Consider the following 23,231-nt stretch of genomic DNA (forward strand, 5'->3'; position numbering starts at 1 on the left):
TTCCACACATGTCATTTTAGTGTCTGTTCTTGAGTGTTTATCTCCGTCTCTCTCACATGTGTGTTCTTTGGCATGCTGGAGTTTATAGAGTATGTCTGTATCATCGGTTTCACACAGAGCAGATGTGATTTATCGCAGACTAATCTACTTCACTCAGCACCTCATGCTGACCTTGTGTGTGTGAGACAGTGTGTGTGTGTGTGAATATGTTTTAATTATACCAACATGAGTCACTAAAGCGTTTCTAACAGTTAATTTCATATTACGGCCTTGACCGTGACGATAGGACGCACGGTTCTTGCTTTTCCACAAACATTCTTGTTAAATTCTGATCGTGCTCCTGGAAGCAGAAACATTCCACACAAAGACTTTAAGATCCATTGTTCAAGAGCGAATAAGAGGAGCAAAACCAAGAGAAAGATACAGCGGCATGAAGGGAGAGGAGGAGTTCTCGGTGGACAACATGTCCCCTTTGCTTTGTTGTGAATAAACAGGAAAGCCTTCAAGGTGTTTGGAAACCATGGCCATACGAGACCATTATGCAATCGTGGGGTCTCCATAGGAGTACTGCAATAATAGAGCTTCAGATACCTTCAGTGGTTTACAAAAGCTTCCTGAAATACAAAACAGTCTCTTTTTTTAGGCCTGGAGGATGTTAAAAGTAAAACAAGAGAAACCCCAGCCAATATTAATCTTTGCAAATGCTATTTGTCATGTTTTCAAATAAGAATAAAGTATGAAGTAACAGAGATCGAAGCATGGGATTTCATTATGAAAACAAACATTTCTAAATTATCGACACAAGATTATCTTGCTATAAGATAATTCTTGTGTTACACTTATACCATTAAGCAGGGAGCCTACCTTGTAAATACGAAAAAAGATGTTTAATATGGTTTTACATTGACCTCAGCATTTCACACACAAACTTTATCAACTGAGGAAGTCAACAAGTGAAATCATCAGCGCGCATCAAACTGTAATGATGAAATCATCAAAAATGACACAGAATTAAGTCATAAAAAGAAATGCACTATTTATATAATATGTAGTCATGTGGTAATGCATTCTGGGATGCCACAACCCTTTAACAAAATTGTTTCACCTTTCCTAGAATGTGTTACTCAAATGTCCCGCATACTACACAAAATAGCTTTGCCTTTCTCATAGTTTTGACCCAAAAAAAAAAAAATGCTGTTTTTCCTTTACAATCCAACTCATTAATTTTACAGCAAATCAACTCCTATTCTGCTTTATTCATAGCTGAAGCTAAAACTTGCAATTTCTTCATATCTTTTTCCTATTTTATTGCTTAGTTGTTTTGCAAAAGGGTCATACAGGTTACACTTTTCATTCATCGCTACAGAAATTTACATGACAACTTGCACTGGGAAACCTTGGATATATAAAAGCACCAATTTGCATCCTACTAAACTACACTTCTACATGAGATGAGAGGATGAGAACAAAACATGCACATGCTTTGCAGCATGAATAGCAATAAGACCTATTAACACTTATGCTGTCTGCATATCACCCAAAAGCAGAACTTTCATTTCCTGTTCGCTAAAAACTTCAGGGCTAAAGGTTCATTTGTGCAAAACATGTTGACTGCACATATGACTGCTGTTGCATTGTGAGGGTAACTCTGACTGTTCTGGTACGTATTTAGTTGAAGGGACTAAAGCAAGGCACATTTAGCTTTCAAAAAACACTGAATATGATTTTATCCGAAGCAATAAGGTGGGATCCTACCTCAGAAACCATAGGAAAAAAAAGTATTACCCCTCTGTTTGTAATCCTAACACACACTCATACATAATCAACAGGCCTAGTGACCAACAGCTTTCTCTAAAAACTACATTTTCAGATAATCTGTTTAGCTCAGTAATCCTGCCCTCTGAACTGACCTTTGACCTTTAGTGCCCTGCTCATGGAAAACCCATTCACCAGCTGGACTGATGTCAACCAGTGAGTCAGAACCACAGTGTCACTCGAAAGTCCCCCAGTTCTCATTTAAATGATCATTATTTGTAAAGAAGAAAACAATGACTGTACTATTTGTGAGTAGTGAGACAAGCTTGGTGGGATGTTTAGTCGTTTATAGTTTATAACTACTGTATAATGCTTCCTCAGAATCATTCCCACATTACCCAAGGCTTGCTGGCTTGTGTCCAAACATTCACCATTTGGATAAAAAGAAACACTAACAAATGAAAATTAAGTATTAATATCTAATCAACAGATAAAACGCTTATTTATTAAATCGATCAACAGGCTCCCCGAACACTGAATGTGTAAAAAATTTATGATTTTAGTTTATTTTACATTTTGTGATATTGTATGTCTTCAATATGATAGACGTCAAAGGGTTTTTGAGTATCATATTTTATAACGTTGCAGAAATGTTCTAATATTCCAGTTAAACTATAGGTCTCATGTATCAGGATGTTTCTTATAGAAGACTTAAAGCTTAAAAAACAATGCTTAGCAATTTTTTATTATAAAAACACATTCCAAATTGGTAAAAGGGCAGCTATATGAAAACCTACTCTGTCTTTTCACAACATTTCCAGATTGTTTTATATTAGTTATAAAGGTCCCAATGTTTGTAAAGGTCCAATTCTCACTATTAACAAACCATTTACTATGTCTTTTGCCTCAGTAAACTGCTAATTTGCTGCTTATTAATAGTTAGTAAGGTACTGGGTAGCATTAGGGATGTAGAACATGGTCATGCAGAATATGAGCTTGATAAGTGCTAAGAAACAGCTATATGTTAATAATAGGCATGCTTAAAAGCAACTAGTCAATAGTGTTACTGTCATAAAAATGAAGACATATTCACAATTCAATTCAGTTTACATATTGTAAAACACTTATCGACCTATCCAATACATTTTTTTTAAAGCAGTATGATGAAAATGCATGTTTCAGATGTAAAGTAGGCTCAAAGTAAACCATTGCAAATATGCATTATAACGTATAACATCTGTTTTTAAAACTTTGTACCGCAGTAATGCACTATGCTTGCAATCAAGAAGTAACACTGTGGCAGTGTTTGTGGTCGCTGATCTCACAGAACCTGAATCAGAAGTGATGGACAGCATAATGTCAGTTAAGACGCACATCAGGGGAACAGTCTGTGAGAGCATACGAGACAGACACCGAAGGTCTGTGTAAGGAGGTTATTTGAGGCTCAGTATCACACAAATACGCACAGAGATAAACATACAGTACACACACACACACTCACTCTCTTTCTGTCTCTCTCTCTCTCACACACACACAAATACCAGCGGAAGAACGCACGTTTTCACACACCCAAACCATACTCAAGCTCACACACAATAGATCAGATCTTTATCTGTAACGGCAGCACACACACCGTCTTCCTGTTATCTTATTTAAAGCCTCCTGGCATGTGCTCATGCGTTTATGGGTATGAAAAATATTTGTGCATGCTTGATTAAACGGTTTCATCTGTGTCCATCCCTGCTGAAAAAACAAAAACAAAAAAAACAATAGACACCATCACAAAATCTGTAATAGTTTTACTAGTTATAACGAGACTTGTATTGGTTTTAATGGAAACTATAAGGGACCCTGTGGGTCTCTACTGGTGATTGGTGACCTGCTATTAGTGGCTTGTTAAAACCAATAAGTCCTTAAGGAATATGTCCCAAAACCCTTTTTTTTTTAAATGGTTTTAATGGTTAAAATTAATAATGTAATATGTAATATTTTATATATTCTTTTTATTTATTTATTTGTTCTTATTTAGAAGTGTTTCATCCACATTATCTGAAACCAGTTTAAAAATGTGATCGTTTAGATCTCAAAGTGTCTAGTTTGCTTTTTCAACTCTCAACACTGCATTGAGATTTGTTCCAGTTCTCACCTCTAATTTAGAGTCAAAATCATATTTTTAACCATACAGATCTTTGGCGTCCTCCTCCAAAAAGCACCATGTGACTGTAAGATATATTTAAAGCCTTATGAAACCATATGAAAGCTCAAACAGACCGAAAATTACTACAAAAATGTATTAAAATGTAACTATTTTACCATTTAAATATAATGTGTTATATAATAAGTGCATATTTTGTGTTTTGATATTAGTTTTGCCTTACACACACTTTTTCATAGCTGTTTTCTTCAATTCCTTTATCAGATCTTTGATTTTCACACACATCTTTAACATCAGCAGGTCTGGGCAGAGCATGACACTATCCAGACCGTGGCCTTACTGCCCCTGAAAAGTGCTGTGGGTTTGTGGACTACATGTGCTCGTCTGTTTATGTGTGTTATGCTAGCAGGCTAAATCATGAAAAGGGAGGGTGCAAACTCTTCTGTCTGTTAGCATATATGAGATTTATCTGCTCTTAGTGCTTTAACTCTTGCAGACATGGACGCTGAGTGCCTGTACATCATACTTTTGCAGCAATAATAATAACAAACTTTATAGCACCTTCTCTTAAGTGTGCTTGGATGAAAACGAGTGCACTATGGCAAAGAGGAATATGCTTTCTCGTCCTCTCTGTCTTAGGGGTATCTTTCAGTATGTGACCTTTCATGTTTGCTAAATATTAGAGTGATTTTTATTTGCAAATATCTTTGCTTTGGCTTCAGTACTAATTGCCGGAGTAATGCTGAAGCACGTAATATTTCAGTGATTGTTTTGCTCTCTCAGAGGAAATACATCTTCCATTTGGAGTAATAAAATTGTATGAATGAAACTGTAGGAATAAAAGTAAGTGGATTAAATCTCATTCATAGCATCACAGCTGACTTTAAGAAGGTTAAAGTACATGCTGTACACTGTAAGAAAAGAATGTTGACATTTCCTAAATCACAAAATAATGTATAATAATATGTGATTCAAAATAAATTCAAGCAGTGTTGCAATAGTTCAGCAGTGTTGCTATTGTTAACTAACTAAAAACCACTTCTAAAGACTTCTAAAAAAATATTTTTGATCATTTAAAAAATAAAGCTGGTGTAATCTAATAATAAAATATTAGATTAACATTTGAATGAAAATGAATGAATCAATGATTAAATAAAAAAATAAAAAAATAAATAAAGTACTAAAAACTGATATAAAAATCAAAGATACCTTTTACTAAAATTATTAAAATCTAAACTTAAATTAAAATTAAAATAAAAACAGAATATATTCAAATAAAACCATTCAAAATATTAAATAATAGATGACTAGAACTAAAATAACAATACATTTCAGGGTATGAAAGGCAGTTATTTTTAATCATTTTGATCATCTTATGGATGTTACTTGATGATACTTACAGACTATGCACGTTTTTGTAAAAAGCTAAAATGCATGTAAAAAAAATGCAGATAGTGCATGCATCAGTGGTTGCAGTCCATTCCTAGTGAAGCACATACAATTTAAAATACTAAGTGAGGTAAAGTACTTAAAATAACTGAATAAATGCAACCTATAGTGAAGTTTATTACAGGATTGAGTTGAATCTTCATGCATCTAAATGTCAAGCTCATCTAAGGTCATGCTGTACAATGCCAGCACTGAGCAGATCCACTTTGTCGACTCTCACTGTCCCTCTCCTCCCACAGGAATGCAGGGATGAATAATTAATGAGATTAATTCAGCACATAAAATTCCAGTTATCAAGGGAGCGAGTCAGATATGAAGTGAGGGAGTGCGTCTATCTGTCCGGGTGGGCCGCAGCAGAGCAAGGCACCCTCTCCACCATTCACACACAGACCAAACAAAAACAAACTGCACGATTGGCCATTTTTGTTATCGCATAAATGTTGGTCAAGCACAATATACTGCTACAAACATTAATGGATTATTTATCGTAGCTAGAGGTCAAAGGTCAGAAAAATTCAGTCTTGTTGAGATTCACAGATCTCTGAAGAGTGTAGATCTTTCAGTGCCCTTAAGAAAGAGCCACTTGGCTGCTTTATGCTCAGCAAACAGGGGAATTTTAAATTAGGATCCTTTAGTCCAGGAACATATTTGTCACCTTCCCAAAAACAAATACAAACAACACGACTCCCCAGAGTAACAACGCAATAAACTTTCCTCCCATTTCAGGCACACAAAAGACCTCCGACTGCCAGTGGAACATCATGTGGTGATAGGGAATAGATGGACTTCTGGGACGTCCCACTTTAGCATTTGCAAGGCCGTGGGACTCAAACAGGCCTGGCCTTAGTCGTGTAAAGTCTGGGGTCCATAAGATTTTGAAGATTTGTATGATGAGTCTCTTATGCTTACCAAGGCTACATATATTTGATCAGTATTACTGTAAAACCTGTAATATTGACTTGATAATGACTGTTTTCTATTTATATATATATATATATATATATATATATATATATATATATATATATATATATATATATATATATTGGATTTTCAGCATCATTACTCTAGTCTTCAGTGTCACGTGATCCTTCAGAAATCACTCTAATATGCTGATTTGCTGCTCAAGAAACATTTATTATTAGCAGTATTAAAAACAGTATTGGTGAAAAGCATGATGTTTTTTTTTTCTGAAAAAAAGTGTAAAATAACAATATTCATTTGAAATAAACTTGTTTTACTGTCACTTTTGATCAATTTGCTAGATCCAATTATGAACAGACCAAATCGACAAACTTTTGGCAGGTCCTGTGAGTGTAAAAGTGACGTTTTCTAGGGAAATAGATTCAGGGATAAGCTAGTTTTAATCAGGACGGCAGTGTAAAAAAAAGAAAAGCAAACCATTATTAATTCACTGAGTTGAAAAAAAATGTTTATATAGCTCATCTTGTATTTATGGTGCTAGCAACCATGAAGGTCAAGGGTTTGATTCCCAGGAAACACACTGTATGTCACTCTGAATAAAAGTGTCTGCCAAATGAGTTGGATTTGGGAATAGGTTTGCATTAAAGGAATAGGTCACCTAAAAATCAAACTTGTTCTCCCTCAGGTCATCCAAGATGAAGATGAGTTTGTTTCTTCATCAGAACTGATCTGAAGAAATTTAGGATTGCATCACTTGCTCACCAGTGGATCATATGCAGTGAATGGGTGCCGTCAGAATAAAACAACTGATAAATACATCACAATAAACTTCATGTAATCCACACGACTCCTATCAATCAACACCTCGTGAAGTGAAAAGCTGTAAAATAAATGAATAAATAAAATATTAAAAAATATTTTGTGAGATTTTAATGTGAGAGGAAAACAAGGGATGGACTTTTACACTGTAGGAAACATTATTTTGGATAATGGATTTGTATTTTAGTTAAAAATATGTTAATGATGGATTTTTGGTTTCTTATAAACAGCTTTTCACTTCTTAACTCATCAGTTGATGGATTGGAGTGGTGTGGATTACTTGTGTATTATTGTGATGTTTTTATCAGCGGTTTGGACTTCTGACGGCACCCATTCACTGCAGAGGAACCATAAGTGTTCAAGTGATGTACTGCTGAATTTCTGCAAATCTGTTCTGATGAAGAGAAAAAAACTAATCTACATCTTGGATGGTTCAGCAAGTTTTTTTTTTTTTTTTTTTTTTTGGTGAACTGAAAAAAACGAATAAAAGCTAAGAACATTAAATCTAATTAAAATTGCACAAAGTTAATAAATAAATAAAAATGACACCATGAATTACACCTTATTGGTTAGTGTTTCAATTTTATTCTACGTATAAAAAAGGAGTGCAAATTCTGCCCAATCTGCAAAGTTTAGTATAGATCCAAAACGGACCATCTGTACATAAACATACGACAAATAATCCACATTTTGGTCTTCTGGTGAGAGCTTTGTAAGACTATGATGAAACACCGGCCCTGCTGTGAACACAACAGATTTACACAAGAATAAATAATATTAATGAATAAACTCTTACTGCTTTGTGTTATAATGTAGCACCTTTACACTCTTAGAGGTTTGAGGAATTAATTGAGACAGAAATGCATTCCCTTGCTTCATCCTGTGTGAATATCCAGTGTTAAGAATCGCTTAAATAATAACAAATGATACTGAAAACAACTTATTGCAAAGGTACTGTGTGATTTTGACTGGTAATATATTAAAATACAAAGTTGTTCAAGCGTTCTCTGTGCTTGTCTGTTTTAGGTAAAAACATATAGTTTGAAATATGACAGAAAACAACAACAACAAAATGTTTTGATTGCATCCCTGGAGATAGTGTGCTTTTCAAAAGATTTCTTCTTGATAATACTGAATCAGGGGAAAAACAACAAATATTATTTTGTCAATTATTTCATGAAATCCAAACCTCAGTTTCACAACATAGTTGAAAATGGCAACCGCTTTTTTGGGTGGTTCACAATGATAGGTAAGATGCAGCACAGGAGCAACTACCGGATTGTCTCTTATGGTGAATGATCATAGGAAATCTTTTTTTCAAGCCACTCTCTTCCACATTTTGCCAGTTCTGTGCAGAACAGGTTCTTTACCACTGCATACTGATCCAGCGTCATGCTCTTACTTGTTTCCTCTAATATAGGCTTCCTCTGTCCAGGGTTCAAAAGGTGTTTCATGCTTCTGAAGTTCTGAAGTTCTGGATTTACAAGTCCCACTCCTCAACCTAGAAAGTTGAATGCTTTTTTAAAGAGCCAACAGGAGCAGAGGGACTCTTCAGCAGGTGCAAGAGAACCTCAAACCATCCTCCATGCAAACATCTTGTGTGTCAGACTTGTCTTTGTCCTCATGGCTTTGAGCAGAGAAAGACATTAGGAAGTTTGTGAGAGGTGAGAATGGCTTGGCTGCAGGAGTCTTTTGAAAACTGTTTAGTGCCGTGTCTCTTAATGTCCCAGGACACACTGGTTACATAAATAAGAACTCTTATGGGAGAGACTGCATCCGTGTGATTATTTAACTGTGAGAGAATGAAAGAAAGATATCAGCACATTCTGTGTAATATCGTTACCATTATGATTATTTTTTACTGTATATTGAAAGAATAGTTCACCACAAAATGAAAATTTGCTTAAAGGTGCCATAGAATGCATTGATATAATATTTTAAATTGTTCTCGGATGTCCCCAGAGTGTGTATGCAAAGTTTTATCTTGATCATTTTGTATAGCTTCTTGAAATTGCCACTTTTAGGGTATGAGCCGAAACACTCTGTTTATCTGTTTGTTCCTTTTAAATTAAAATGATCTGGTTGATTCCTGTCTTCCTTCCATTGTTGCCAAGTCAGCGGTTTTCCTGTGGAATTGGGCTACTTTAATTGTTGGTGTGGGTTTCTTTTCATGTCTGCGGGAGGGTTTTGTTGCGAAACCTGGCAACCCTTCTCCTTTCTCAGAAGAGTGCATAGCTTCAAGAGCTTACGCTCTTGGGAATACTGCTGTTATGGTGACTATGTTACTAAAAACACACATTGCTTCCAAACGCTATTTTTAACTACCACATTCCTTTCCACAATCACTCTGGAAGCACGTGAGGGCTGCATAAGTGATAACAGCCAAGAAGCTCTTTTGGAAAACAAAATATGATGCGTGATGCTATCTTTGTTTGGAGTCTGGATGTTTGCGCACAAAGCGTTGGTATCAATACTTCTTTCAGGAGCAATCTTTGCACAACTCCAGCGCTGAACTGACCCTCGTTTGGGAGGCAGTCCGGTCTAAAATGTTAGCACAAAGTATAGGACTTTTCTGGGAGTTTTTTTCCGGGGGATTTCCTTCAAAAATTTAATTTAACCATCGTGTCCTCGGCAGTCTATGGAGCCGTCAGTGTTCATTGGTGCATCCCACACTTCTAATGGCTCTTTGGTGCTGACATTGTACTGTACCTCCAGCAGGTACAACAAGAGAACAGTAATGGTGGACCGCTGCTTCTCACTCAGGGCTGTCTATATGGTAATAGGGCAGAGAACGTCACAAATGGGTGGGACTTTCACCGACTGTGTCGTCACAGTCTGGAACTGCTTGTATTGGGAGACTGTTTATGATTTTTTTTCATTTATGAAGCAATGAGTGAGTGGATTTTTACCATTATCGGCTGATTGTTTTTATACACTGCGGCCACACAACTGTGTTCAGTCACCCTATAAAAGTGATTTTTGCATTCGATGGCAACTTTAAAATCTATTTGCCATTCAAGATGTAGGTGAGTTTGTTTCTTCATCAGAACAAATTTGGAGAAATTTTGCATTGTATCACTTGCTTATCATTGGATCCTCTGCAGTGAATGGGTGCCGTCAGAATTACAGTCCAAACAGCTGACAAAACATCACAATAATCCACACAATTCCAGTCCAACAGTTAAATATCTTTTGAGGAGAAAAGCTGTGTGTGAAAGAAACAAATACATTGTCAGTGCATTTGAACATTAAACTCCAGTTTCTTCCAATGATGAAGTGCATCCTCTGTTGCTCTCTCACATCAAAATCCACATATTTCGTTAGAACTGTGTTCACTTGGAAACAAACGTTGACCTGTGCATATTTCACTCTCGATTCAGACGAGATTACTTCTTACCTGAGAAAGCAATGTTATTAATAGAGGACTTGTATTTTAGCTGGATGCAATGGTTTGAAATTAAAATGTCTTATGGTCAGTTTGTTTATTTCAACAACACAGATTTCTGGTTCACAAAACCTGATGGACTGAAGTTGTGTGGATTATTGTGACATTTTTATCAGCTGTTTGATTCATTGATGAGCAAGGGATGTAATGCTAAATTAAACAGAACTAAAACCTTAAAAACGCATCTATATCTTGGATGGCCTGAGGGTGAGTACATTGTAAGCAAATTTACATTTTGGGCTGAAATGTTCCTTTAAATGTGGCATTTGATTTTAATAACTGAGCAGCTTACCTGTGTATGTTTGATTTACATGAGCAGGGCTCTCATGGCAGATTTGCTGATGCGATTGCGCTGTTTTCTCCTCCTTTTCGGGGGGTGAGGATGGGGTCTGGGGGGTTTGTGTGGAGTGAGATGTTGCACAGGAGGAGATGTAGTCCCTGTTTGTAACAACAACAACAAAATCAACTTTTCATCAAGCTATTCTGATCCTGCAGAGTTGTGCGGTGTTGTTTAATTATGTTGAATCCAATCACATTAGCCTTATTATTCAGCAAGTATTGAATTTGAAATAATGCTGCCAATACTGCACCACACTAGTTAATGTAGGCATATGCAAGTGTTACTTCCTCTTCCTGGAGTGTGGGTGTCGGGTAGTATTTATTCAAAGTCAGCTGAGATATTCATAGACATTGTTTCACAGACTCAAGCTGAACATGGTCCAAATACGCCCCAGTGTGCTTGTTCTTAATCATCACTTACATCAAGTGGTTAATTATGACAGATCTATCTGTGTTTGTATGTATGCCTGTAACACACTAACAAAGATCCAGAACCTTCTTGCAACATCTTAACACCCACCCAGAACATCCTAGCAAATGCACAGCAACAACTCACAATACTGCATAGCAAACCCCTAAAAACTACACATATATACTCCCTAAAAACCACCAACTACTTTAGTCTTAAAACCTTTTTTTATATCTTCTTTGTATCTCACATGCAATCCTGTAAATAGTTTCTTTAGATCATCTGCAAGTAAGACATTTTTCTTTCTTGATTTGGGTTTATATAATAGATTTGAAAAAAGCAATACAGCTAAAATATTTTGGAGTTGCATAAATGACAATATAAAGTTAATTTCGGGCATTTTTTTTTTCCTTAAGGCATGATTCAACAAAAACAAAACTTCTATCATTATTTACTCACCCTCAAACCTGTATGAGTTCTTTTCTTCTGTTAAAAACAACAGAAGATATTTTGAAGAATATAGGACAGCAAACAGTTGGTAGCCATTAACTTCCATTTTTCCATACTGTGGAAGTCAATGGTTTCCGGCACCTGTCTGGTAACCATTATTCTTCAAAATATCTTCTTTTGAAACCCATACCTTTGAAACTCATACGGGTTTAAAACAACTTGAAGGTGAGTAAATGATGAGAGATATTTCATTTTTGAGCAAGTTTTAAGCAAAGCCCACTGTGATACAGTGCTGAGACATTCATTTAAGCCGCTGACATTTAAGATGAAATTCTGCTCAAGATCATAATAAACTGCCAATCAAACTTACCTCACCAGCATTTTTTTTTGTCTTTTTCTCAAAAACGTATGTAAACTTTTATTTTAACAACATTGTATTGTCCAGCTGATAATAAATTCTACAAGAAACTGATGATAAGTGACTGAAAATAGAAAAATCTCGTTTAAGTGTTTTGTTATTTTACCTGTCCGTTGCGTGGTTGTATATGTGTGTGGTTTGTGATGGAGCTGCTGTAATTTCTCATCCGGCTGTATACTCGTCTGTTGTAGGTGATGTTTGTGTTTTTCTTCATCCAGGATCCTGTGCATTAGCAGCAGCTCTTCTATTTCCTCCTCCTTTGCCTTTTCGTCCATTTGTCTCTGCTCTCGCTGCTCTTCTTTCACCTCTGCATCCATAGTCTCACCTCTCACCTTCTGACTGCCCTCCTCTACAGACAGAAGCACATCTCCATGATTCTGATTGGCTGTTCCTGTGCCGTTAAAGGCGAGTTGGTCTGTCTGATTGGTAGTTTGCAATTGTTCGTTTTCTTGCGTTAGATTTGACTGGTGTGCAAAGGTCTGATTGGTCGGTTTCAGTGTAGTCATTGTAAAATCTGATGTTTGATTGGTTATACTTTGGTTAGCATTGCTCTGCGATTCAATCTGCGTAATGTTGCGTAATGACAAGTCCGTTTCTTCCTGCTCGGTATGATTCGGTAGTGAAGCCGTCATTGCTGTGTCATTCATTTTGACCTGTCTCCTTACATCTTCAGGGTGACGGTGATGACCTTTGCCCCCGCCGTACTGCGTCTCGTTCAGAGCCCAGCCGTCCCGTCCGAATCCTGGCTCAGAGAACCTCTCTTTGGGCAGCCGGCTGTGGCTGAGCAGGTCCTCCAGGCTTATCCTCTGGTTGTGTTTGAGTTCATCCCTGCGATGGAGCTCATCTTTGGTTCGAGGTTTCCCAGAGCGTTCCCGCCCTTCTTGTTTGTGGCCGGATGATTTCCGGCGCTGGGCGGGCCGAGGAGCCGGCTGACAGCGGCACTCCACATGGTCGAGAACGGAGACGACAGCCTTATTGTAAAGTGGCTGCTTGTTCACATACTGTATCTTCATCACCTGAGGAAGAAGAGGAAGGTGAAAAATGGCTTGTTTAATTATACTGTATTGTCAATCATGTGTGTGTGTGTGTTTGTACCTGTAGGTATCGTGTGTGTGTGAGAACAGGCACACACTGCAGGGTCTTGGTGTTACAGCAGCCCGAGCACCTCTGCACCTCCACACACGGAGGCCACAACAGGAAATTTGCATTGCTACGGTCCAACATGGAGCGTGTGACCTCGATGACCTCGGTCCTGACCTTACAGATGGCTTGCTGAGCCGGCTGAGCATCTGCAGACAAAGACGCAGATATATACACAGAGGCAGATGAGCTACAAGAAAAACAGTCGACTAACTCGATTTGTACAGGTGCTTTTTAATGCTTTTAAGTTATTAAAATAATATCAAATGTCAATCAACCAGTACATAAATAAATAAATGCAACAAAAATAAAGTCTCTAGAAATATATATATATATATAAAATGACAATGAAGAATAAATGCCCCAAACTATATTCTGGGATCAGCTTCTACATTTCTCTTAATTCAATTTAATTGCTTTCTCTGAATAGCATCCCTCCTTTTCTCTCTCCTAGATTATGCCTTCTTGTCTCTCTCCATCCTTCTCTCTCTGTCTTTCCAAACAGATGTCCTGAAAAAGACTTATTATTCCAGAAAGTGCTTGTTCAGCATGCATCAACACTAAGGAACTGCGCTTGTTTGAGTTCTTCCCATTCTCTTTTCCATGATGATTCTTGTGTCTGGGAATAATGACGATCTGACTCGGCTCAGAAGGAGAGATATACAGATTTGCTGACTTTGGATGGTTGCTGTAATCAGCATTATTTGAAAGCTGAAGGCTATAAAACCATATAACAATTCAACAACAGACTTAAGCAGTTTTTGATAAACTCAGAGACACAATGTATACACTTTTGTGGGGAATGAGTCTACACCTGGCTTATTTATAGTTCTGGCGCAGACAGAAGGGTATTTTAACACTGAAAATGCATATTTAACAAATGATGGCAAAATAAAAGAGAATAAAATAAGAAGAACACAGAAAGTCAGACTAACCCAGAAGACTGCGTGGCAGACGGTTGCTGGTGTCATTATCATGGTGACTGTCCGGCTCAACCTCTGGAGGAAAGAAACAATGACAGCAACTTTGAAAAAGACCCTTGTAGGAAATAGCAACTTGTTTCTGGTTTCTAAGCATGCATTGTTTAAGGGTTCTTTCATAGACTTACTAGGCTTTGCAAGGGCTTTTACAAACGCTAAAGCACTTAGTTATTCTAGATAAGAGTTTCTGCTACTGTACTTGCCTTAAATTTAAATGAGGACAGCACACATAGATCAAGGTCAAAAAGTTGCTTTTTTATTAAAGAGGCAATCTCTATTAAATATGGTACTGGACTGCTGTAGCCCAGAGTCATAATTAACATATTTATTAGAGAGTAATATTTGCCTCCAGGAATGTCAGAAGTATTTTAAAACTAAAGAGAGCTGATTTACCTATAGATTCAGAGAACAGCAAAAACTGCAGGTCCTGGATAGAAGACACAGATCCACCTTTCACCAACTCAACCACAGCGGCCGGGAGAGGATCAGCCTACAGAGAGGAAACACCATTCATTACAAATATTCAGTGCAATGAAATGCATGTTGTTTAACAAAAAAGTCACGGTTTCTTCAAAAATATGAAGCAGCACAACTGATTTTAACATTGTTTGTAATAAGAAATGTTTCTTAAGCAGCAAATCATCATATTAGACTGACTTCTGAAGGATCATGTGACACTGAAGACTGATGCTGAAAATTCAGTTATGCATCACAGGAATAAATTAAATTGTAAAATATATTTAAATGCAAAACAGCTCATTTAAATAAAAAAAAAACAGTTTTTGATCAAATGAATGCAGCCTTGGTGAACATAATGTACCATTAGTTGGTCAAGACATGTGGACACAGACACAAAGCATTATTTTTTATACTCTAATTAACTAATAATTAACTAATAATTTTTGCTATCCTCCTTGATACATACACAAAAAAAAATAATGAACATGAAATATTGAATGCATAAAAAATGTATATATAAATATACAAAATTAAACAAAAATGTATTTTAAAGCAAAATAGAAATATAATAAATTACAATAAAAATATTTAAGATTTATTTATAAAAGATTATATTTATTTTATTTTATAAAATTTAATGCAATAATGGTCAATTGAACATTTTAAGACGACATCTGAGCACAGCATTCTGAATGATCAATCAGAATCAAGAATTCCAGAAGTGCATACATAAAATAAGGTGAATGTGTTGTTGTGTGTTTGGGTGTGTGACAGTGAGACAGAGCTCTATGGATGCTGGTTTGTCTCAGGGTGTCAGTGCAGGTCTTGAGGACACAATAGCCCTGTTCATACAGCATGTCCAGACAGGGGCCACTGACCCTCGTCTCCTCCGTCTCATCTGGCAGCATTTATACAGGACACAGGAAAGAGGGCAGAGAGGAAGTGGGGGATGGAGAGATGGAGAAAAGGTGAGTTTGAGGAGGAGAAAGAGGGAGATGGATGAGGGAGGCTGCCGGAAGGATGGAGTATTTTGGTAATCGGCTTGATAAGGGAAATCAGTCACATTATTGGCTGGTGATTCAGATGGTTTTTGCAAGGGCCGAACAAATGCAGGAATTCAAGTGTGCCAAACATTAAGAAACATCCTAAATTTGGCACACCTCTTGCGGTATGCACTTATAATCGCACAGAAAGAATAATTCATGGTGAATCACCGGTATATCCTGCACTCTTGGGAGCTTCCAGATGCACAGCAGTCTTGTTTTGTCCAAATGCATAAATCTTATGAATCATCGGTTTTCCGTCTAATTTTTCTCTGTCACATTCTCAAGCTCTGTTTCATCCGGTTGTGCACGCATGGAAGACCTGACAATACCATATAGGTTTCAATTCAGATCTATAATGCGCCAGGATGTTTATAAGGTAAGAATTTTTATAATGTGTGTTTATTCTTTTATTTTTATTTTTTATTTTAAAGAGGAGTCTATGTTAGGCTGCATCTATTAGATCAAACTTATAGAAACAACAGTAATACTGTAAAATAATATTAACATTTAAAATAACTTTTTTCTATTTAATATGAATTGAACATACAAACACACTCTAATTCACATGTATATGATTCATAAACATTTATAATACACCACATACACACACTAAATTGCTTTATGGCTACCCAATGTAAATATATAGCATCACACTTATACAAAAAAAACACAATACACATACAGACACCAGATGGCATACACAAAGACCACACACATAGAATAGAATAGAATAGAATAGAATAGAATAGAATAGAATAGAATAGAATAGAAGTTGCGGTTTCAAAGCTCATGAGACTTAATGGAGCTTCATGGATTTCTGCTTTTTTTGGTTTGCAGACTTTAGTTTGGTTGTTTAGCAAACCTTTAGTACAGGTTAAGATATTATTGATATCTCTTTAGGAAAGAAAGACATATATGATTAAATGATCATTTTCTCAAGAGATAGACATGATAAACCATTAAGTAGAAAATGAGTTTTTCATTTGATCTGACACTTGCAGGTTGCCTCATCCAAACAAACCAATGGAAGGGCGGCGTATTTCTCTGATGATCACCACACAACCCCTGAACCCTGCTCCTAATATCATCAGAGAGTGAAGGACAGGCCCAGAGCATTCTGGGATTGTGGAGGAGTGGTGGAATGCACAGCCCATGTTGGGGAGTAATGATACATAATTACACATCTGCTGACAATGCTCTCTCAGACACATGCCCATATCATCTTCTTATATGCACAAACATCAGTTTGTGTAGCTGCAAGAAAAAATATTGCATGCTTGCATGGTTTTCATTTTTATCTTTAAATGAAAACATATAATCATGTGAATTACTTGTCTGTTTTTTACCTAGCGGGATGTTTCCATCCAAAATCACACATCATAAAGAGATGAAAATTATGTTCGGGGGACTTCCAAAAAGCACACCTTAATGCTGAGAGGGATCATAATCACAGCTTTTAAAGGAGTTTTGATCTTGCATTTCCCTTCGAACAAGGAATTACATTTTAAACGTTATATTAAACACATCCTTCCATGCACTGGTGAAGGTGCAAGTTTTGAAAATGTCTTTAGTTAGATACCAGTTAAATCTCTAATGATATGTCTCCCTCTGTGACTTCTAGATGACTTTGGGAGGGTGGGGGGGTCACGGAAATGTCATATTTTGATTAAGTGCCTCATGCAACACAACTGTGGTGGTCAAAGGGCCAATGCATTAGAACCTGCAGATTTTGTGTGCTAAATGACAACTACTCTAAATGCTGTTTTATAACAAAGTTCGGGAGGAACAGTCGCAGTTCATTAACCTGATTAACACAAGTGGAGACCAATCAGTAATCAACTCATGACAAGGTATAAATAACAGCAGAACCTATCTCTGTTCATTGACAGTTTTCAGCATCCCTCCTCCACCCCATTTCTCCTCACTTATAGATCCATCTACTCTTACCACAACCGGGGGAGTACTCTGGGTTCGGGCCACATCCCGAGCTCGGAGCCCTCCACCCGGACAGCACGCCAAATACGCATAAACTTATGGTATTAATATACGTAGATGTGAACTCGTGAATGCACAAATTAGTTCCTGGAGCCATCAGGCATCAGTTCACCGATTCATTTATAGGAATCACCCTTCATATAATTCCCGAGTGATTTATGATGTTGTGGGATGCCAGTGGTTTGCAAGATTACAGCATTAGTTCATGTGGCATTAACAAGATTCAAAGAAGCATTGAAGCACTGGGAAGAAAAATCCTTCCCGCACACAAATACACGTGTCATGCATATATGCTCACAAACTACTGACAGAGGAGCTGTTCAACCGAAAATGAAAACAGAAAAGAAAAACTGTCATTCCACACTTGTACTGTGCTGATGTTTCTTCCATGGAGCACAAAAGGAAATGTCTTAAAGAATGTTTATGCACTTCTTTTCTATACAGAACAGATGTCAAGCTACAAAAAACTTCGTAAAATATTCTGCAGAACTCTTGTGCAGTATTCTGAAGACATTCAGTTTTAAACTGAAGTTATTTCCTAAAAATATTGCCTCATTTGGTTTTTGTTGAGATTTAGAATAAATCTGACACATCAAGTCAGGTTTGTCGTCACTGTATAACCTCTTTTCCCATTGGTCGCTGTATCGAAACAGTGTGAAAATGTGATATCAAGAATAAAAATGGAGGGCATGAAGACCAGTTTGAGACCAATTTGCAAAATGTAATTGATCATGACGTGTTGTCATAGAACATAACTCGCCAAAAAGGTGAAATCTAAAAATGTGATGCCATATTTAATCATATGGCTTCAGAAGTATATACCTCAGTATTGAACAGTTTTTGGGGTTTGACAGATGAGGTCATATCAACGTTTTTGAAGAATAAAAAAAATGTTTGGAAAAGCACGTGGGTGAGTAGGTTAATTAAATGACATATTAATTATTATATTGTAGGTAGCCAATATTATCCACTCAATAAAGCAATACAAATTCAATTAATTCCAAATGAAAAAGAATTAGCCTATAAAAACGCAACAGGAACCAATGAACTCTCCAAGACTCTTACCTCCGACCTGCCAAACCGCAGACACGCCGCCGCAAGTACCGCGAGAAGAAGCGGGATCCGCGATCTCATCTTGCTACCGTGCCGCTGCGGGGCTCCGCGGGACAGCGCGCATTTAGAGAGACGCGCGATAGACGCTCCGAGCTGGGCTCCGACTCGCGAGCAAATATCGGGTTAATTAAGCAGCAGTCTAAGTCCCTCAGCGGCTCTGCAGGCTCGACATTCCTCTCAGTGCGCAAACATTCAAATTGCCCTCCACGGCAGAATGAGTCTCTCTTCTGAGGAGCAAGTGGCCCATTTGAAGTCCTTTGAAAGGCAGTTTGCGGATTAAAGCGAAGAGGTTTGTTTCCAGGCGAAGCACTAAAATCCCGGATTCCTCAGATGACGTTTATTTAATCATTAATTTGCATGCTTCAGTCCAATAAAGGCGTCCCTTAATAGGCTTTTATCTTAGAGAACGGTAATCTAAAATACCTGTTCAGTCATGACAATTATAAGAAAGTAATGTGAAGATTACATAAAAGGTCATAAAAGTCAGACAGGACTTTATGTTTTTTTTTTTGAAAATGATGCGCGTTCGGTCCCTTTGTTTTGGTAAGATATATAAACGTCTCACTTATTACAAACTCCACATCACCGTTTATAACCTAGAAATACTGTTAGTCTTTCCAGTTGAAGATGGCCCATGTGTAGCACGCGAGGGTCCCTTCCTTTTCGCATTGGCTGCAATAAAAGCGGCTTTAACGTAAGTTAGCCTAAATATAACTCTTGGTCTTGCAGTTTTCTTATCAGTGTCCAGCGCGTGCGCGGCCCCGCGCGAGCCGTCTGTGCTGTGTTGATTATGGGACTGTGGCTCTGAGGAGGATTTCAGGGGTCTGTATGTGGACTCTTATCTTACCCTCCCCTTAAAGGCAGGGCTGAACTCACTGAGAAAGAGAAAGAGAGGATGGGAGGTGGGTGAGGAGGTGCTGAAGTCATGTTGATTAAGTGTAGATGCCTGCAACACAATCTAATGCTAGGAACGACATTTAAATGTATGCATTGGCACAAAGTAGAATATTGTTGTGTTTTCTATTAATTACACTGAACATATAAAGTATAATGCAACATACTCTCATTTACTCACCCTCATTTTGTTTCTTTAGCTTTCTTCTGTGGAACATAGAACATAAAATATCCATAGCCTATATTTATTGTAAAATGTTCATGATGCTTTTTTCTAAGAGGTCAGCAATTCATCATGTACTATATTCCAAATATATATAATTTTTTATTCAATTTTAATATGCATATCTCATTTGCATATTTAGAGTTCATTGAAATATGCACTGCCTTTTGTCATAAATGGCAATTACTTCTTGCATGTCAGAATCAGCTTTAAAGGAATAGTTCATCCCAAAATGAAAACACTCATCCTGAGGCCATTCAAGATGTTTCTTCATAGGAACACATTTGGAGAAATTTAGCATTACAAGACATGAACTGATGAACTGGAGTGCGGTGGATTATTGTTGTTTTTATCATCTGTTTGGACTGTCATTCTGATGGCACCCATTCACCGCAGATGATCCATTGGTGAGCAAGTGATACAATGCTACGTTTCTTCAAATCTGCCCCAATGAATAAACATCTTGGATGGCCTTAGGGTGAATGGATTTTATACATATTCCTTTAACATTTTTAGATGCTACAATTTTGTACCATGTTAAACACCTATAAATATTAAAGTTCTATTTTTAATTGACATGGTCTTTTATATATTTGCATCGGAAATGAGGCATTTCACATCTTTGGAGGGAAAAAGGCCAAACCATGCATAAAGAATGAAAAAAAAAGTGAAAAAAAAAGACATCATTTAAATGAGTTAATGTTTCATTAGCATAGAATGAATGAGATAGTGGCTGACATATTCTCTTCAGCCAGGGCTCTTTATAATGTTTTCACAGCATTACACAAGGTAATGAAATCAAAAGGTGTGTTTAAATACCAAAATTCTTCAAAGCTATTTTAAATCTTACGACCTTTCAGCTTTGCACAATGGATGACCAAGTTATGAAACTAAGAGGTCAGTACACTAAAATGAAGGTGACAGGAATAGGTCTGTTACACAACAAATTAATGCAAATCTTTATGCATTAGATGTAATTAGAATGATCTTCATCACACACTGTAGTATAAAACCAACCAATTTTAAATCTATTCAAAATCAGGTTTACCATTCATTTCTCTTGAGCAAAGTATTGCTCACTGAAAATAACTTTTTTATAAAGTAAAATAACAATTTTTTTTTCTTGCTTAGTGTGAAGAATATTTTAATACTCCAAAGAACCTTTTTATGCTTTAAAAAAATTGTGCAATGGAAAGGACCCATGGATATTAAAGATTCTTCTTGGAACCATCAATGTCAGTAAAGAACCTTTATTTTAAGGTGTGGTGCAAAAATCTTGGGTAACACTTTAGTATAGGGTCCAATTCACACTAATAAGTAGTTGCTTATTAGCATGTCTATTATTAACATATTGTCTGTTCATTATTGCTTATAAAGTACATATAATGCATGACATCCATAATCCTACCCAATACCCTAAACTTAACAATTACCTTATAAACTATTAAAAAACAGCAAATAAGGAGTTAATTGAGGCGAATGTCATAGTTAGTGGTTAGTTAATAGTGAGAATTGGACCCTAATATAAAGTGTGACCAAAATTACAGTAAAAAAAAAAACAGCAGTAGCAACATTTTAGGTTATATGGATTTAACTTAAATTTACAATTAAAAACTGTATTTCTTTTTACCTGATGTAATATTAATATTCCAACCTATTGAAGTTTTGAAATCAGTTTAGTACCTACACTGATAACCATCAAAATCAGGTGGTGATGAGAAAGTCACATGATGAACCAATGCTCATCACAAGGCCGATACTAATATACTTGGTGTGACGCATGTCCCGAGCACTCATCAGCGTCGCCCTGGAAACTGAGGAGAAACACCTGCGCGCATTTAGCAAGGGCTGGCCGGCCACAGCTGAAACTCATCAGAGGATGACTACAAAAACTGCCATATCACACTTACTGGTGAGACATGTCTCCAGCAGACTCCATGATAACATTACCTCTACCTTTCTGCCAGAAAGCAGTGTGTGACCGGCCAGCCCCAGCACATGAGCACACCACGGAAACCCAGCACTTGGAAGCACAGAGTAAAGACAGAGACGGAGCACCGAGCACCAGTTCAAATCAGACGTTGGCACTTATTCCTACAATAAATTCACCCTCTGAGGCCTTTGTTGAATTCCCTTGTCTTGTGATTTTTCAGCCCAGTACACTGGCGGAGAATGTGGGCATGATTAGGGAAGAATCACTGACAAGTCTACACTCCAGAATTGAGTTTGCCCGTGTCTGCGACCGTCCCTCACTTTTTGTTGATTTCCCCCGTATTCTTCTGTTTTCCCCCGCAGGCGGCTGCTCCTCCCCAGGCATGGAGGAATTACTGAATCATCTCACCGAGGTGAGCATCCGCCAACAGCAGATTATGGAGCATGTGGCCGCCCGGCAGGGAGACTTAGAGCAAGAGATCTCCACGCTTCACTCTGCCACTGCCCAATGAGTTCTGCTGCCAGATCTCTGTGTTCAGACCACACAGCTCCTTCCGAAGATGACCACACACGACGATGCAGAAAACTATCTACAGATGTTAGAGGCCATCGTGACTTGGGAAGGCTGGCCTCAGGAGGAGTGGGCATGCGTGCTGGCACTGCTGTTAAGATTTTCGATGTCACCGGCTCTGAGCGATTCCTACAATGAGCTACGGAAAGATATCCTGTGGGGCTTACACCCATTTGTACAGCACAGTTATTCCATGACTGGGAATATAAGATCCGGTTGGCAGCCTGTGCCCAAGCAGCCGAACTCACCCGTCTAGCACATCATTGGCTGCTCACCAGGGGTCTCACCACTGCCCAGGTAGCGAAGCGAGTGATGATAGATCATCTACTCCGGGCCCTTCCCCATCCACTTCAGTTCAATGTGGATGCAGAACCCTCACACTGTCAGCGATCTCGGGGAGGCCATCGAGTTTGTGGAGATGGTCCAACACCATGAGGCTGGGGAGCGAGCACCGCCTTTTCCCTGGAGGGTGAACCAGGAGTGACACACACCAGAGAGCATCTCATGACCAGTAAGCAGGCTGGCTGTTCCTTGGCCCACAGGATGAGTCTATGCCCACGGAACCACCCCACTTGTCAAGTCTGGGCTGGCTGGCTGGCTGCATGGTCCACCATGAACCACCGGTGGGGACGCCGCGGATGGAGGTAAAAGTTAATGGATGACCCTTCCAAGCCCTGCTTTCGGGCAGCACAGTCAGCCTCTTGCAACCTACAGT

General features: G+C 37.8%; 1 protein-coding gene across 2 annotated transcripts; it reads right to left on the reverse strand.

Moving 5' to 3' along the window:
* Positions 1 to 7,664: 7,664 nt before the first annotated feature.
* On the reverse strand, positions 7,665 to 19,721 carry pdgfbb (platelet-derived growth factor beta polypeptide b). Of its 2 annotated transcripts, none has more exons than XM_052552723.1 (7): positions 18,849 to 19,719; positions 14,677 to 14,773; positions 14,239 to 14,301; positions 13,259 to 13,452; positions 12,270 to 13,179; positions 10,840 to 10,985; positions 7,665 to 8,894 (listed from the first exon to the last, which is right to left on the reverse strand). In XM_052552723.1, the coding sequence occupies exons 1-6, from the start codon at positions 18,915 to 18,917 to the stop codon at positions 10,855 to 10,857; spliced, it is 1,464 nt and encodes a 487-aa protein (XP_052408683.1). In that variant the 5' UTR covers positions 18,918 to 19,719; the 3' UTR covers positions 7,665 to 8,894; positions 10,840 to 10,854. The 2 variants fall into 2 exon arrangements, with proteins under 2 accessions (XP_052408683.1, XP_052408684.1); XM_052552724.1 differs by lacking the exon at positions 7,665 to 8,894 and adding an exon at positions 10,209 to 10,307 and having other exon boundaries at positions 18,849 to 19,721.
* Between the last annotated feature and the right edge of the window lie 3,510 nt (positions 19,722 to 23,231).

This window comes from Carassius gibelio, chromosome B3 (genome assembly GCF_023724105.1).
Source record: "Carassius gibelio isolate Cgi1373 ecotype wild population from Czech Republic chromosome B3, carGib1.2-hapl.c, whole genome shotgun sequence".
Taxonomy (NCBI): Eukaryota; Metazoa; Chordata; class Actinopteri; order Cypriniformes; family Cyprinidae; genus Carassius; species Carassius gibelio.

Bases quoted from the DNA above. Each gene is read 5' to 3' on its own strand.
- pdgfbb (XM_052552723.1), bottom strand. From the start codon at position 18,917: ATGAGATCGCGGATCCCGCTTCTTCTCGCGGTACTTGCGGCGGCGTGT. The intron at 14,302-14,676 runs GTAAATCAGCTC...TCTTTCCTCCAG, and splicing joins GCTGTTCTCTGAATCTATAG to AGGTTGAGCCGGACAGTCAC. The intron at 13,180-13,258 runs GTACAAACACAC...CTTCTTCCTCAG, and splicing joins CACACACACGATACCTACAG to GTGATGAAGATACAGTATGT.